Source organism: Rattus norvegicus, chromosome 19, assembly GCF_036323735.1.
Source record: "Rattus norvegicus strain BN/NHsdMcwi chromosome 19, GRCr8, whole genome shotgun sequence".
Lineage (NCBI taxonomy): Eukaryota > Metazoa > Chordata > Mammalia > Rodentia > Muridae > Rattus > Rattus norvegicus.
Window position 1 is genome coordinate 24,851,812 of NC_086037.1, and position 15,019 is coordinate 24,866,830.

The 15,019-nt window shown below is 41.2% G+C and overlaps 2 protein-coding genes across 5 annotated transcripts in view; one reads left to right on the forward strand and one right to left on the reverse strand.

Moving 5' to 3' along the window:
• Window positions 1-15,019, forward strand: part of Speer4cl1 (spermatogenesis associated glutamate (E)-rich protein 4C like 1) — a 204,568-nt gene that overhangs the window by 40,043 nt on the left and 149,506 nt on the right. The gene's annotated exons all lie outside the window — the stretch shown is intronic.
• LOC134483277 (uncharacterized) overlaps window positions 1-15,019 on the reverse strand; it is a 211,961-nt gene that overhangs the window by 614 nt on the left and 196,328 nt on the right. Inside the window, exons 1-4 of one of the 3 annotated variants that reach the window (XM_063278566.1) lie at window positions 2,897-3,206; window positions 1,707-1,866; window positions 1,098-1,241; window positions 298-464 (exon numbers count right to left, since the gene is read on the reverse strand). In XM_063278566.1, coding sequence (XP_063134636.1) covers window positions 298-464; window positions 1,098-1,241; window positions 1,707-1,866; window positions 2,897-3,023 — 598 coding nt within the window. In that variant the 5' untranslated portion in view covers window positions 3,024-3,206. Of the gene's footprint in view, window positions 1-297; window positions 465-1,097; window positions 1,242-1,706; window positions 1,867-2,896; window positions 3,207-15,019 lie in introns of those variants that run through there. The other 2 variants (XM_063278567.1, XM_063278568.1) reach the window with 2 other exon arrangements.

Genomic DNA, 15,019 nt, shown 5'->3' on the forward strand with positions numbered 1-15,019 from the left:
AACTCTACGTAGGATCCAATGTATCACATGGATATGCAATAATATGATATGTTATTCATCTGTCACCATTTCTAGACTGCAGCTTCAAAAAGAGCAGCAAAATATGCTTGCACAATAGTTCAGTTTCTGAAAAGTGGTTACATTCCCAGAATACTTGTGCATAGGCAGAGCAATGAACAATTCCATTACATGAGGTGGTTGGCTGGTTGTGAGTGTAAATTAGAAAGGTGGTAAGAGAAGCAAAGATGTATCAAATTGGCAAATTTTATCAGATATTGTTAAGCTAACAGTCCCTACCTGATAATGCTGGTTCTGGCCGTTGATGGTCTTTATCTTTCTTGTTGAAGTCAACCAAATATTTCTGGTTCAGTGCACAATCAAGATGTACCCCCTTGCTCCCCTGCTTCCGTGGGACCAACTTCTTCCTACATGTGTTCTCCATCAGGAGCTGGCTGAGCAGGTTTCTGGAAATACAGTCTGCATAGTAAGATCATGCTGGCCCTTTCTCCCATTCCTACTCCCAAGGCCCACTAACTCTACCAGGTCCCACATACCCATGAAGACTTAATAAAATGCATCTTGATACATATAAGGCTGCTGCACAAACCATAAAGAGTTAATTCGGGGAAGAATAAATTGTTTGCTTGGCTTGACACCACTTAGTGTCCACACCTCTGAGAAAGAACATGGATCTACAACTATCCATGAAAGCCCAATGCATGGGGGCAACATCAATTAGTACTGGGCCAACACCCTCAAAAGAGGTCAGTAGAACCAAGAGAAGGTCATGCTAACCATGTGGTCCACGCACTGAGTTTTGTAAAACCTGGTGTGACACCATAGGTCCAGGTCAGCCTAATAACCTTCTGCTGACTTCAATCAGTACTGTTGTCTCTAGAGCCTTTTGAAGATGCCTAGACAATCCTGGGATGAGGAACAGTCTTTTATGGAACTGAAAACTGAGTCCTAATGACCCTGGAACACTGATGGGTAAATAGCACAAGAGATAGAACCAGAGCTGAAGACCGTCCAATCCAGAACAAAGAAAGTCAGAAATGGCCATTCCACAAGTGATAGCCTTTCTGACCAGGACTTACCTAGAGAAGGTAATCTCCTTCTTCAGCTTATGGTTGTTCTCATGGACCTCAGTGTTCTCCATCTCTAAGTTGTGCAGAATTGACATGACCACCTCCTCCATTCCCTCCAGGTCTTCATAATATGGATTTGGCCTGAAGTGTGGCCTGGCCCCAAATGATAGAATACAATGAACATCGGCATTTAGGAATATATGAACTCAGGGTGGGTCCTATATTACCCCAGGCTGCTGCCTGGATCTTCCAGCACTCAGGCCCCTGCCTAGCAAGTACAGAGACTCACCATAAACTCACTGCAATTACAATCTTGCAAAGCCACCAGCTGTCAAGGGCTTTGCAAATGCACACAGGGCACTCACTCTCCCTGACTTTATCCCTGAATTCTTCATTCAGACCACAAGTTCTGCTTTTAAATAAATGGAAGCAGATGAGTCCATTTTCAATCTCATTCCTCAGGAAGGGTCAGGTTCTGAATGTCCACTATACGGGAGGTGAGGTTTAGCACAGGGTGGTTAGGGAGGCACAGCTTTCTAGAACCCAAAACCTTAATAGGATAAGAAGGTGACCTTGCAGACCCAGGAATGAAACAAGAGCATTTGGAGCAATTCATACCTGTTCTTCATGGATCTCTCTGTCAGAAACCTGAGGTGATCTCTCAGGTCATTTCTCTCCTCGGTAATGAGCTGCAGCTCTTTAATCAGCCTCTCCTTTTCCTTCATGGCCTGATTCTTGCTTAGTTCAGTGCCAGGGGATGATGTTTCTCTCCCAGCGTCTGTAGGTAGAAGAACACAAGTGAACCTGCATGGGGAGAATGCATAGAGTGTTCATAGACCTCAGTGAGGCCTAAACAGGAAAACAAGCCAGGAACCCAGTGTCACTGCTAGGCGATTGGTCTATGCTTAAGAGACCTCCTCAGGTGAATCTCAGTTCTCCCACTACTCTATAGAGACCAAGAGACGGAAGCAGCCAGGTGTTCCCTATGCCGGACATCACGTGCTTACATGTACCCCGGAGATGGCTTCTGATTATTATCAGCTGAACAGGGTACAGGTTGGTTTCAGGACCCTCAGTCCTGTGGCTTCAGAACTCAGATGATAAATTCACCATCCACAAAACTTGAGTGATTGGAGACACTCAGATGTCCTACCCTGATACTCTAAGCCAACAACTTTGGATTTAAAACGCATTTCCAGGGAGGGTATGTTCACCAGACTTATCAGTGTCCCTATGTGAAATACCAAATGCCCCAGAAGTGCGAATAGGTTACAGGCTGAATCTTGGTCTACACGTTCAAAATAGTTTTGGTATTGTAGAAAAATTTTTGTAACATACAACCTGTAATATATAAAGCAAACGATGACCCTGACAGTTAGAAGAAATCAGAGAAGGTCTAAGAACATAAGGTTATTGCCTGGAGCACAATCTCTCCCTGTTACTACTGTCAGATACCCACTGTATTTAAAGAAGCAATGATAGTGAAATACATTGCTGCCCTGTCTAAACTCAGAAAAGGTGGACCCTCCATGACTACTGATGGTGTTATTATATCAATGTAACAGAACAAATGAACTGAAAAGTAAAGACCAGAAGTTCACAGGATAATAGCATTGGCCTTACCATATCCTCCCATTGGGGATGGGGAAACTAAAGTTCTGAAATCCTTGACTGTAAGGAATTGTAATATTCATGGAAATTCAATTCCTTTTCAGATGCTCCAGTTGTTGTGGCCCATTGCTAGAAAGGTCAGCTTAAGCCTGCAGCCACCCTGGCAGGAAGCTCAAAATACACTGCCCAGAACTTACTCCACATTCCCCAGAAGTGCTTTCTTTGTCCATCATTACTTTGAGATGAAAGGCCAGACTCCTTCACTCTAGTCTCTCCACAATCGACGTTCCCCCTCCCAAAACGCTTGCGAAGAAGGGAAAACATGTCTTAGCTTGTAACCGCCAGACTCAGTATGAGAGAAACTAGGGCACTGGTTGTCACTACAACACTGGTGACATCACAGAGGATGCCAGAACTCTCTAGGAGACAATAGAATGTCCAAGAAGGGACAGCTGATGTCATGGGGAGCAGACTTTGCCTCCTGCTAATGTTCTCCCTGTACTGAGCATAAGCAGAGGTGCCCTTTCCAGGAGACTTTCCCGGGGCAGTGCCACTGAGCATCTCCTGCTTCCAAAGCCAAATTTTCCTCAAGGCTTGATTATAAAAAACCTTAGTAATTCCTATGCATCTAAATGAATGTTTCCTTCCATATCTTGCCCAAAAAATGTCTCACTAACTCAAATTGTCCTCATTCACCAATGTTAGCCATTAAAACTTCCTGAGATTTCACACCAGCTTGAATATGCAGTCAAAAGTTCTCCTGTCTCATTATGTACAGGTGCTTTATATCACATCAAGAAATAGTCTGCATGGTAGGTTACAACATGGGCGTGTGTTAGGGGAACACTCATGAAGTCATGTGCTTAGCAATCGGCAATTGCCAGAAAACTCCTTGGTTGAAAGATTTGAAGTCTTTATGGTTCTCGGAAAAGTGTGGAGACCAGTTGGCAGAGGAAAATGCAATATTGGAGACTCCAGTGAAGGGAACCTCATGCTGCTTGTGGGGTTCTCCTCTCTGCACCAATGTCGCCAAAGGAGCACTGCTGACAGGCCTGAGTAAGACAGACCATGAGTTCATATCAGAAAAATGAAATAGTCAAGAGGTATAGGGGGTACACATAAACATCTAAAATGAGGCTATAAACATCATTAAGTGGATAGAGCGAGGTCCCAGCACCTGTACACTGGGAAATGGCCACCCCACCAAACACAAAATCATCTATCACAGTAAAAATGAATACCTTATAAAATGCACACACTAACATTGATTGATCACATCCATAGTTCAAATTTGGGGGCAAATTCATGGCCTTATCTTTCAACTTATAAAGAAAAAAATAAGAAAGAAAGAGAAAAGAAAAAGTCAAAACAAAAAGCTCAAGCTTCTCATATGAGGACTGCAGGAAGTGTTATATGGGAGTCAGTTCTGATTAGGCCATTTTAGATAGAACAGTGCATAGTGACCCTTAATGTGATGGGCCCTATATAAATTGGAATTTTAACAAACTTCATCCAGAACATACAGAAGAGGCAAGGATGTGATCACCATGTCCTTGCTCTCTATCAGGTTATTTTTCTCTGTCCTTGATTGACAGGCATATAACAGCAACAACCTGAAATAGCTGGTAGACATTTGAAAACTACGAAATCTATAGTTGTGGGTTGCACACCTCAACTGTCAAAGGCTAATGCTGTCCTCACAGTCCTTGGAGGCCACTCTTGCAAGCCTATGTATTGGAAAGTGGAAGCAGGTTTATCTGAGCTTATAGTGAACCTGGCCAGCCAGGGGGAGGGCAATATGTAATACTTGAGAGCCTGTCTAAAACCAGCACAGAAACCCACACTTCATTCAAAGCATCATCTACGAATTCTCGATTATCTACCATTCTCTCCCTACCAGTTGTTCAGTTTGGAATGGTAGAAAAAACTGGAACTGATCTTTCTATTCTAAAGATCTTGATCTCTATTTCCTTAGGTCCACTTAAGAGTGCATAGAAATGGATATCACCATCTGAACACTTAGTATCATCTAATCTGTGTTTGTAGCATAATACTGTGCCTATGACAATCTAAAGCTACCTTGAGTGTTGTTGCCCCATCAAGAAGTGTGATATACTGAGGCCAATCGTCAGGGATCCTTTCAAGGGGTTAGAAGAAAGTCATCAGACATACTCCACTTCTTTGTCCTTAGATTAAATCAAGTTGACACAATGTGAACCTGGTGGGCTATTTAACCATGCATCTTTCTCCCAATCCCACTTTTCTGAGGTCAGTCCATGGCAGAATTCATTCCCCACCATCTTAGATATTTCTTTGTGTATTTCCATAAGAGTCAGGTTTCTTTTTTTCTTAAATAGAATTAGTTGTAGTCAATCAACTGCTGCCCTATGTAAGAATGATTAGGATCTATTATAACTTACCACACTGTATTTGTGTATCCAAGTACGTTAGTGGAAATCCAGCATTACTGAGGAAATGGAAACCAGTGTTGTGGCCTTGCCTTTCTGTGCCTAGTCCTGGCTCACAGGCAGCGGGCAGCAGACCTTGAGGTCCTCTTCAGGGACAGAGTGATGTTGAATGGGCACTGAGCAGGCAGAGAAACACAGCTGAGGCAGCTCCTTTCAGTTATCAAACACATCATCTCCTTCCCGTCTTAAGGGCTACTGCTGAGGTCTTGCCCCCGTACCTACCTTAATAGCAGCAAATTTGTTACACAGCAGCCAGCTCTTTCCTATTGTTCTGTAATATGCCTCCACATCATGGATGCCAAGAAACAAACTAACAAAAAACAAAAAAACCTGACACTGAAGTGTGTGGTGCTGGTCACATACCCTGTTATGTTCTGTATGTTATGAGGTTTGTTATTATTAACAAGTTCCCCAACTATAAACTTCACATAGGACCCATCAGATTCAAGGCAAATAGGAACAATTATGTGTAAAATGTCCTGAGTCAGGGCCATAGACAGCAGCATCCAGCACTTGTGCTTTAGCCCACGTGGATCTTGCAATGAGCTGGGCCTAGCAATGTCCAGTACCCAGTTGTGAGCTGTTGCTCTGGTTGAACTGTATTGGTGTGTGCATTCAATAAACTACACCTATTTAAATGAATTCAGTGTTGGTGTGCTTTGAGTCCAGACCCCTTGCTACCAAATCTTCCCTTCAGCAACACTTAGGAAAAGAGGCTAAGGTTAGGAAAGGTGACATCTTGTCATAAGTTATGTGACAAGAGGGATGGTGAATGATCCCTTGTGATAAGAATCAAGGTTTCCTCTGTAGTATTTAGGTCTATACTGGCCCTGTGCATCAGCTTCAAGAACCCATTTCTGATTTTCCTTGGGATTCCCGTGATGATGCACTCAGACATCAAACCAACCAAACACAGAAACACAGAAACAACCAAAATGGTGGTCAGAGTACTTGATTTATAAAATGTAGGGAACACTGCAAACCCATGTTTCAGGATATTTGATCAGATTGTCATCCCCAAGATTGTGTTATTTACTTAACAAAAAACCTTCTGGCAGTGTAGTTCAGCACCAGGACAAATATTTAACCCTAGAACTATTTTTGGTTATGTGTTTGTTTTTTGTTTTGGTTTTTGGATGAACAAATACTTTCTTATTTTTTTGGCTCAGCTCTAGCTCCCACTTCTTTGCACAGTAGTAGAGAGACCTCGAACATATACTCAGCCAAAGCCAGGGGAGTGTATAAAAGAGCCTAAGGCAATACCACATAATGACATTGAAAGTGGGTGGCCAAAAGGTGTTATAAAATTAACCTCACTTCAGCGAGTGATGACATACCAACCTGGTGGCCTAAGATATATAACCCCAAGATTCAGGAAAATTAATCAGAATCCCTTAGAGATTAGATCTTAATAGAAACAAGGAAGCAGTCATTTCCTGAAGTATACACTCATCATATGTAAAGAAGATATTAAATCCATACACAACTCAGAATAGAATTATCCCCAAGACTGGAACGATCTGGCAACATTAATATTAGAAGCTTCTCCTGTGTTACAGTGGTAAGCACAGAAGAAAGAGGAAGATACGGCTGAACACAAAAGCATCAGGCCAGAGCACTGTTCCTCAGGAGGAGTTGCAGGTGACGGTAAATAAACTGTTGTAAGTTAAATACAGTTTTACATACCCTGTTGTAAGTAACTGGAGCCGAGGCTATCCCCAAAGGTTTGCCTGTCTGTGGAATCTGATACCCTAACTCAGGTGTCTTCCCTGGCCTCAGTGGGAGAAGGTCCACCAGCCCTACAAAAACTTGATGTGTCTTGGTGGAGGCACACTCTGAGGGATATTCCTCTACTCTCTCAGAGGAGATGGTGTGAGGACATTGGGGAGGAACTGTGGGAGAGAAGTAACAAGAGAAAGGACAGCAATTGGGATGCAAAGTGAATTTAAGCCTGTCAGTCACTGCTCTATTGCTGTGAAGAGACACCTTAACTAAGGTAACTAATAAAAGAATCAGGGTGTGCCCATGGCTCCAGGTAGATATGTAGCAGAGGACTAGCTTATCTGGGATCACTGGGACGGGAGACCCTTGTTTCTGAGGAAACTTCATGAACCATGATATTGGAACTGAGGCCTCTGAGGTGGGAGTGAATTGGCGGGTGGAGGAGCAATCTCATAGGGAGAGGGTGTGGGAGACAGAAGAGAGACTCATGTAGAGGAACATGGAGTGGGAGATAAATTGGAAATGTAGATAAAGTGATGAAAGAAAACCCAAAAAAATGAGACTATGAGTATCATTCTAATTCAAGCAGCAAATAATAAAAAAAAAATAAATGCGAGAGTCACCGGGTCCTGTTTGTGTCATCCTGAATCTTAAAATGTTTTTTCCTCAAAATTCAGTCCCACGTGAATTGCACTGACCTGTCAGCTGCCTACTTGGATGACAACTGCAGCAGCTTCCCTATGCACTTGCTTTGTAGGAGCTCGAAATCTATTGAGCTCCCTTTTCCAAGTTTTAACTTTAATTGAGCAGAGGCTTGCCCTGAGGACACCTTCCACATCTCCACAGCACAGAGGCAGGAGGCCTGTGTGTAATAACATTCATCTCCTTAGCTATGTCACCCTCCTTTTCAGCACATGACTTTGCTGTAACACTAAACTTCTTAGTGATCTTTTCCACTCTAAGCTGCACATGGTTTTCATGTGTTTGCCCTGTGTGTTGTTCCTTGTCCTGCAGTCTTGAAGAACAGTGACCAAAAGTAACCAAACCACAGGCTCAAAGCCATGTTAATACTGTATTGGGTACTATTTTCACAGAGCTGCCTGAGGTGTAAATGGGACATGGAGACTTCTAACATAGTTTGAATCTTAGGGCATTCACTGGGCAGTCCCTCATCTTCTCTAAATTTAACCCCATTCTTCTAACTATGAGACCCACCGGGTGGTGAGCTCTTTACCTCTTCCCTGTTCCGATTCCATATCTCTTCCCTCCCATGTCTATTCTGAAACTGCAGCTTCAGTTTTCCTCTCCCTCCCTGTGCCTGGAAGTTCTGCCCACATACTTCCTGACGCAGCTCTTGGCCATCAGATCTTTATTACATCTAATCGGCAGTGAGACAATACCTGATACATCTCTTAGCTTGTGTTGAGCTGGTGAGAAGGACAAACATCTAAAAAATAGCAAAGCTGATGATGGGACATAGAAATGACAAGAGAAATGCTGCCAGCACTTAGCTCACTGCCAGTTCAGAACTAACAATTGAAAGTTGACACACCTTAGTACAAAGGGAGGTCACCTCAGCATTTCCCCTTTACACCAAGAAATACCTTTAGTTTAATATTAATAACCTAGATAAAATTAGAAAAATTAAGATATGTATCAGATAAAAATTAGTCACAATATTCAGTCCATCTTTTTGTATTTGGCAAAATTGGAGAAGGTACTTCATTATTTAAACTATATTAGTCTAAAAATCTTGTACCTAAATCACTTTATATTACTTTTTAAGCTTTTATATCCTCTACCATAACTTGTGTTTCTTAGCCATAATACATCCTCTGAGACCAAAAGTACTTTTGTTAATTCTAAGTAATTTAAGGGTTTATGTCTTTCATTTTATAATTTTACACCTCTTTTGTGGATATATGGTCTTTTTTTTTCTTTTTCTTTTTTCAGCTTGCAGCTGAAGAATATTTTTGCTCTGATTTAGAGCAGGATGCAAGGGTGGAGAGCAGACCTGAGGGGAGGGTAGATGAATGGAGTTGAGCTGCAGGATGTGAGATTCACAGAGAATAAATAAGAAGTTAAAAAAAAATAAGAAATGAGCACAGTGGGGATAAAGCAGTGAATGCTTGGCATGGGGACGTTTGGCAGTGGACTGGGCATTTTAAGGTGTGGGGTGGATTTGGGTGGGGTTCTGGAGTGGGTAAGGATGGTGTCTGTTCTGGTCCTTCCAAGGAAACTCCTAGGTCCTCTCCCATCCCTCCTGTGCCTCTAACTCCGCCTCTAACTCCGCCTCTAACTCCACCTCCAACCGCCATAACTGCCTCCTACCACAGCAGCAGCTTCTGGGCACCTGCCTCTTTCTGCTCAAGCTCTTCTATGTGCTCGGGAGTGGTACATGCTTTAAAAAGTCCCGAGCAGTGGTCAGACCACGCACACTCTCCTGCCATCCCCATTCTCAATTCTCAGGATTTATGAAGCCAGAGAGGTTGTCTCAGGCGTTCTGATGCTGTGGTGGGCTATACGTCGAGTCCTGCTTTCTGGGCCTCCCATGTCCACCCTGTTCCTGTCCAGGTTCCTGGCTGTCACATTCCTGCACAATGGTGAACAAGTTTTCTTTTCTGATTCTCATAACAAGAAAATGTTAAGACTAAACTATCTAATCTTCAACCCCATCCGAGATCTGAGAAGGAGAAATGTTGCCTGAATAAAAGGAAATTCAGAGCAAACAGCTTCCAAATCTAAAGAAATGACAGAAATTGTTGGCTACCCTGACAGACAGTCAGCAAATGTTCCTGTGTCATTGTGGCATCCACCTTCAACTCACTGGGCCAGGAGCTCTGACAACAATCCTTTGAAGCACGTCACTTGAAGGACTATCCTATTTTTTCTCCAAAAACTTGGACAACAGACCTCCCATGATCCACTTCTGCACAGTTTGGACAGCTTTCTAGCAGCAGCAGTAAGTGGGTACTATTTCACCCAATGGCCACTTTGCTCCTTTACAAGGAAACTCCAATTAGGATTATTTAGAGCCAATCATCTTCTTCAGAATAGACTGGGGACAATGCCAGGAGTTGAGTTCTCTCCCACTGTGAAAAGCCTTTAACTACTAGGACATTTGAAATGGCAGATTCTTCAGACCTCTAAAGGATTTGAGAACCTCCTTTGTATGTAAAGTCTATCTCAGTGGACAAATGTAGCTTTTTTTCAAGGAATTTACTTTCTGCTTAACTTTAAAAACATACACAGGAAGTTAAAGAAAGCTTATTTCTGTACCTAACTAAAGCAGTACCTAACATGACTACAAGACTGATTATTTATAGTTGAAAAGTACTAGCTTGCATTCCTTAAGTATCCATGGCAGTGTGCAGTAGTAATTTTATAGAATTAGATTTTTTCACCACATTATGAATAAGCTTTGTATACTTATATCTTAAACAATAATTAAATCATTTATGCAAGTACAATTTTCAATTGTATCATCATCCAAAATCCATGCCATCCTAAAATCTTTGTGACTTGGTGTTGTGTTCTAGTATAAAAAGAGGTAGAATAATCTATGCTTTTGTCATTTTTGCCCCTTTCTCCTGCTTTCCCACAACACTAGATAGGAGAGAAAAAGGTTTGAGGAGAGAAAGAGAAAGGAAGAAAGACATTCCTGATTCTAATCTGCTTTACTGTTTCCTCCCTGACAATGGCCAGTAAAAACTTGCAACCAACCCCCTAAATGACAATAAACATCTATAACCCACGGCAGACAAATAACCACCCACCCACCCTTCCTCTTGAGAATGAGGGGGTCATGTTCTTTTAAGATGCTTTGGGCTGTGTGGGGTGACAACATGTTTTGGGACCTTACAACAATTGGGATATTTTCCAAATCCTGGGAGACCTTGCAGTTTCCTATGCGTCCAGACCCTGAATGTGGCAGGATTAACTGAAGTCCTGGCTACATTAACAATTGAAAATACAAACACACATTCCTATCATTTGAGGAAGGTCACCCAATATCTACCCCTTGAAATTTGCTCAAAACAATTAGTCAATCAGTTTTTTATTTATCTTCAGGTCACTTCTTAGTAACCAGGCAGAAAAGAGACAGATTGTTTGCCAAAATTATATCAATTGCTTCTAAGCCAGTCACCAATAGAGTTCCTGCAGTCCTTTGAAGTTTCATCAGAGAGGCTCTATTTTGCACAGACTCACAATACTTATGTCTCCCATGTGGCAAACTAAAAGAACTGTTAAGATATCCTTAAATAATTCAACAGTTTTCCCAATCCAAAGTCTCCCACCCTCCTCCAAAAAATCAAGAGATTCCTCACAAACATCTCCACTCACTTCGGTACCAGTTTATATATCAGTCACATTTCTGTTACTGCAGAAAAATACTATGACCAAGAACAACTCAAGGAATACAGTTCTTCACATTGTGGTAACCAACCCCAACTACCAAATTATTTCTATGTTGCTATGTCATAAATGTAAGGTGGCTACTGTTTTGAATTGTAATGTAAATAGCATGTATAAAGCATGTCTCATATGTGGTTGTTCCCTGAAGGGCTTGCAACCCACAGGTTGAAAACTGCACGTGTGTGTGGTGGTGGGAGGGGGGGTTGTGAGTTTTTTGTTTTGTTTGTTTGTTTTCCTTTTTCTCAAAACCCAAATGCTGATAAGAACATAGGCCAATATCAGGCTCTTCAATTTTATTCCATTAGGCACTGTGTCTGCTCTCATGATATTAACATGCTGGTTTTTCTTTTTTACTATTCCCCAAAATGAAGGTGAAATCATTAAAGGTGATGCCTCCCGCAGTGCTTTACTGTCTTATTAGTTAGCAGTGTCTGACTGCCCTGCTCAGTTGTGCTTTCATGTGAGTTCTGAGATTTTTTTTTTCATTCCCATGAAGATCTGTATTGGGATTATAATGGGATGGATTTAAACCAGTAGATGACTCTGGTAGGATTCGATATAATAATATAAATCATACTGATACATGAAAATGAGAGGTCTCTTCATTTTCTGGTTTCTTCAGTTTTTTTTATTTTTCCTAATGATTTCATTTTAACAAGTCTTTACTTCCTTAGATATTACAAGATTTTTATTCTGAATGGGTTTGTTTTCTTGGCTTCTTTCGTCATATTTATTGTTGGTATACAGGAGTTCTATTGATTTTACTGTGATTTTAGTGAATGTGTCCATGAGCCATAGGAGTTTGCCAGTGGTTTCGTAGTGGTCTTTATATATGGATCATATCGCCTGCAAATGAGAATGCTCTGACTGCTGTCTTTCATATTAACATGCCTTTCCATCTCTCTATTGTCATATTGTTTGGATAAGACTTCACATACTAGTTGAATTAGATGAAAAGAATGAACATCTGTGACTTATTCCTGATTTTAGTGGAAATCCATTATGATTTCCTCCAGTTAGGATGCTGTTGGCCTTGCATATCGCCTTTATAATGTTAAGGTATGTCTTCTCCATATCCCAGATTCTCCAGGACTTTTGCATTAACCACTGTGGGATTTTGCCAAAGAGATTGTCTGCCTCTACTGCAGTGATCATGTGTTTCCTGTTCTTGGTTTTCTGTGGTGGATTGTTTATTCATTTGTATGTGTTGAAACATTCTTGCACTTCTGCAGTCAAGCCAGCTTGATCACGGTACCTGACACATTTGGTAAATGTCTGAATTTTATTTTCCAGGATATTATTGAGAAATTTTTCACTTAACTGTTCCTTCCAATCTTAGTTTCTTTTCTATACTGTGAAGAGACACCATGAGCAAGGGAACTTGTAGAAGAAAGAGTTTATTTCAGCTTACAGTTTCAAGGATCATGAGTCTATGAATATTATGCTGGGGTACACGGCAGCAGGTAGGACACCATGTTTCTAGAGAACTGGCTGAGAGCTTACATCTTATGTGCAAGTCGGAGACAGAGAAAGTGTTAACTATAGATGGTGTTGAATTTGGAAACCTCAAAGCCCAATCCCATACACTCCTCCAACAAATCCGTATCTTATAATTCTTCCCGAATATTTCCACTAACCAGCAACAAACATTCATATATGTGAGTTTATGGGGGCCATTATCATTCAGATCACCATATTCCACTCCCAATTCCCCATAGGTTCTTAAACATATCATAATAAAAATACATTAGCTCAGCTTCCAAAACCCCTGTAGTCTTTCAGTCTCTACACAGTTTATCCACAGTGCTTTTCGACCCTCCAGGAAGTCCCTTAATTATTCCCCTATGAAATCAAAAGGCAAATTGCATACATCCAATGTGTAATGCCAAAAATATGTTATCATTGCAAAGGGAAATTGGGAATGTGGTGAGCCAGTTCAAGGCATTAACCCAACAGGGCACACTCCACATTCTCTACTTCTGATGCATGACAAAGGGATTAGATGGGTCCACTGCTCTGGCTTTGCTGACTGCAACATAATTCCTAAAACTATGTTGTATCGAATAGATCTGTGGTGGTTGTGTTTTCATTGTCACTCATTTCTAGGAATTTTAATTTTTCCTTATGTGTTTCTCCCTTGGCCCTTTCAGTAGTGTGTTGTTTGTGTTGCTGACCTTCCACGAGAGTGTATACTGACTGCACTTTTTATTGTGTGATACCAGTTTGATTCCTTTGTGCTTGGATAGAATGCATGACACTACTTCTGCTTTCTTATCTTTCCTGAGGGCTGTTCTGTGTCCTAATCCGTGGTCAATTTTGGAGACAGATCCACAGGCTGATAGAAAATATATGTATAGTTCAGTGTAGTTTGTTAGGTCCATTTGACTGATGAGGTCACTGAATTCTGCTCCTCCTCTTTTGTTTATTTGCATGTGATCTGCCAAGTGGTCAGAATAGACTATTAAAAACAATCACAACCACTATTATAGCTAATGGGTAATTTCAGATCTATGTGATAATTATATATTTAAATTTGTGACTGCTGTGTTTAATATGTATATATTTAGATTGTAGTATCTTTTGGTAATTGCAAAGTATGAAATGAATGTCCTTACATCTTCTGGACAGGATTGGTTTGAAATCTATTCTGTCAGCTGCATAGAGAAACTGCATAGAATTGCTATAGGGACCTGTGTCTTAGGTCTGTTTCCCTAGTGTATCCTCTACATCTCTCATGATGGTGATCCTGTTTCTGGCTAAATGTATGTCTGTTTACTGGGGAATTGAGTTTAGTGACATGCAAATATCATTTAAACCTATGTATTTAATTTTGTTAATTTTTGTGGGTTTTATTGGCTTCTTTTGATTGACTGTTCTAGTTTTGTTAAATTATTTCCTGTTTCCTCTGGTATTTTATCCTTCTCTTCAAACTAAAGTATTCCTTTTACGATCCTCTATAGAGCTCCTTACTGGTTATACATATTTTGTAAATTTATTCATCATATGCCTTAATCAGCACAGTAGCTGGGCAGCTGCCTGCCCTCCATGGTATCAGATCTACTTTCCAAACAATAACGCTCAACTCTTACTGACTGTGTAGCATCTTGGCTGCTCTTTGTTGCACTTGGACAGCTCTCAGGACCAGGCTCTCCTCTCCCTTAACCATGGCTGCTGTCCTCTTCCTCTCTCCTCTCCATCACACATGTTCTTCCTTTATTTTCTGGCAGCTTCTTCCTCCTTCTTCCCTCCTCATGATCCTCTCTAGCAAAGCCCTCAAAGCTCACCTCCCCCATCTCTCTGCTGTGCAGCTGTTGGCTGTTGGCTTCTTTATAATCACAGTTAACTGGGAGCAGGGTCAGTTTTTGGAGGTTAACCAGTCTTGAGTTCTACATATTAGCATTAAAATACAAGCAGAATTAGGCCAATCCACTACAAGGATTTCTTTTGTTTTGTTTTGGTGTAAGTTTTCTTTTACCTTTTCACTTTTTATTTTATTTTTGGCTATTTTTTTATTAATTGGTTATTTTATTTATTTACATTTCAACTGTTGTCCTGCTTTCCACACTCCCCTCATCATATCTTACATCACATTTCTGCTCAGCTTTGCCTATATGACAGTGTTCCCCCACCTACACATATCCATTCCCACCTCACAACTCCAGCATCTACTTTTGGTGGGCAACAGGCCTCAGCATAGTCAATGGCCTCCCGCCA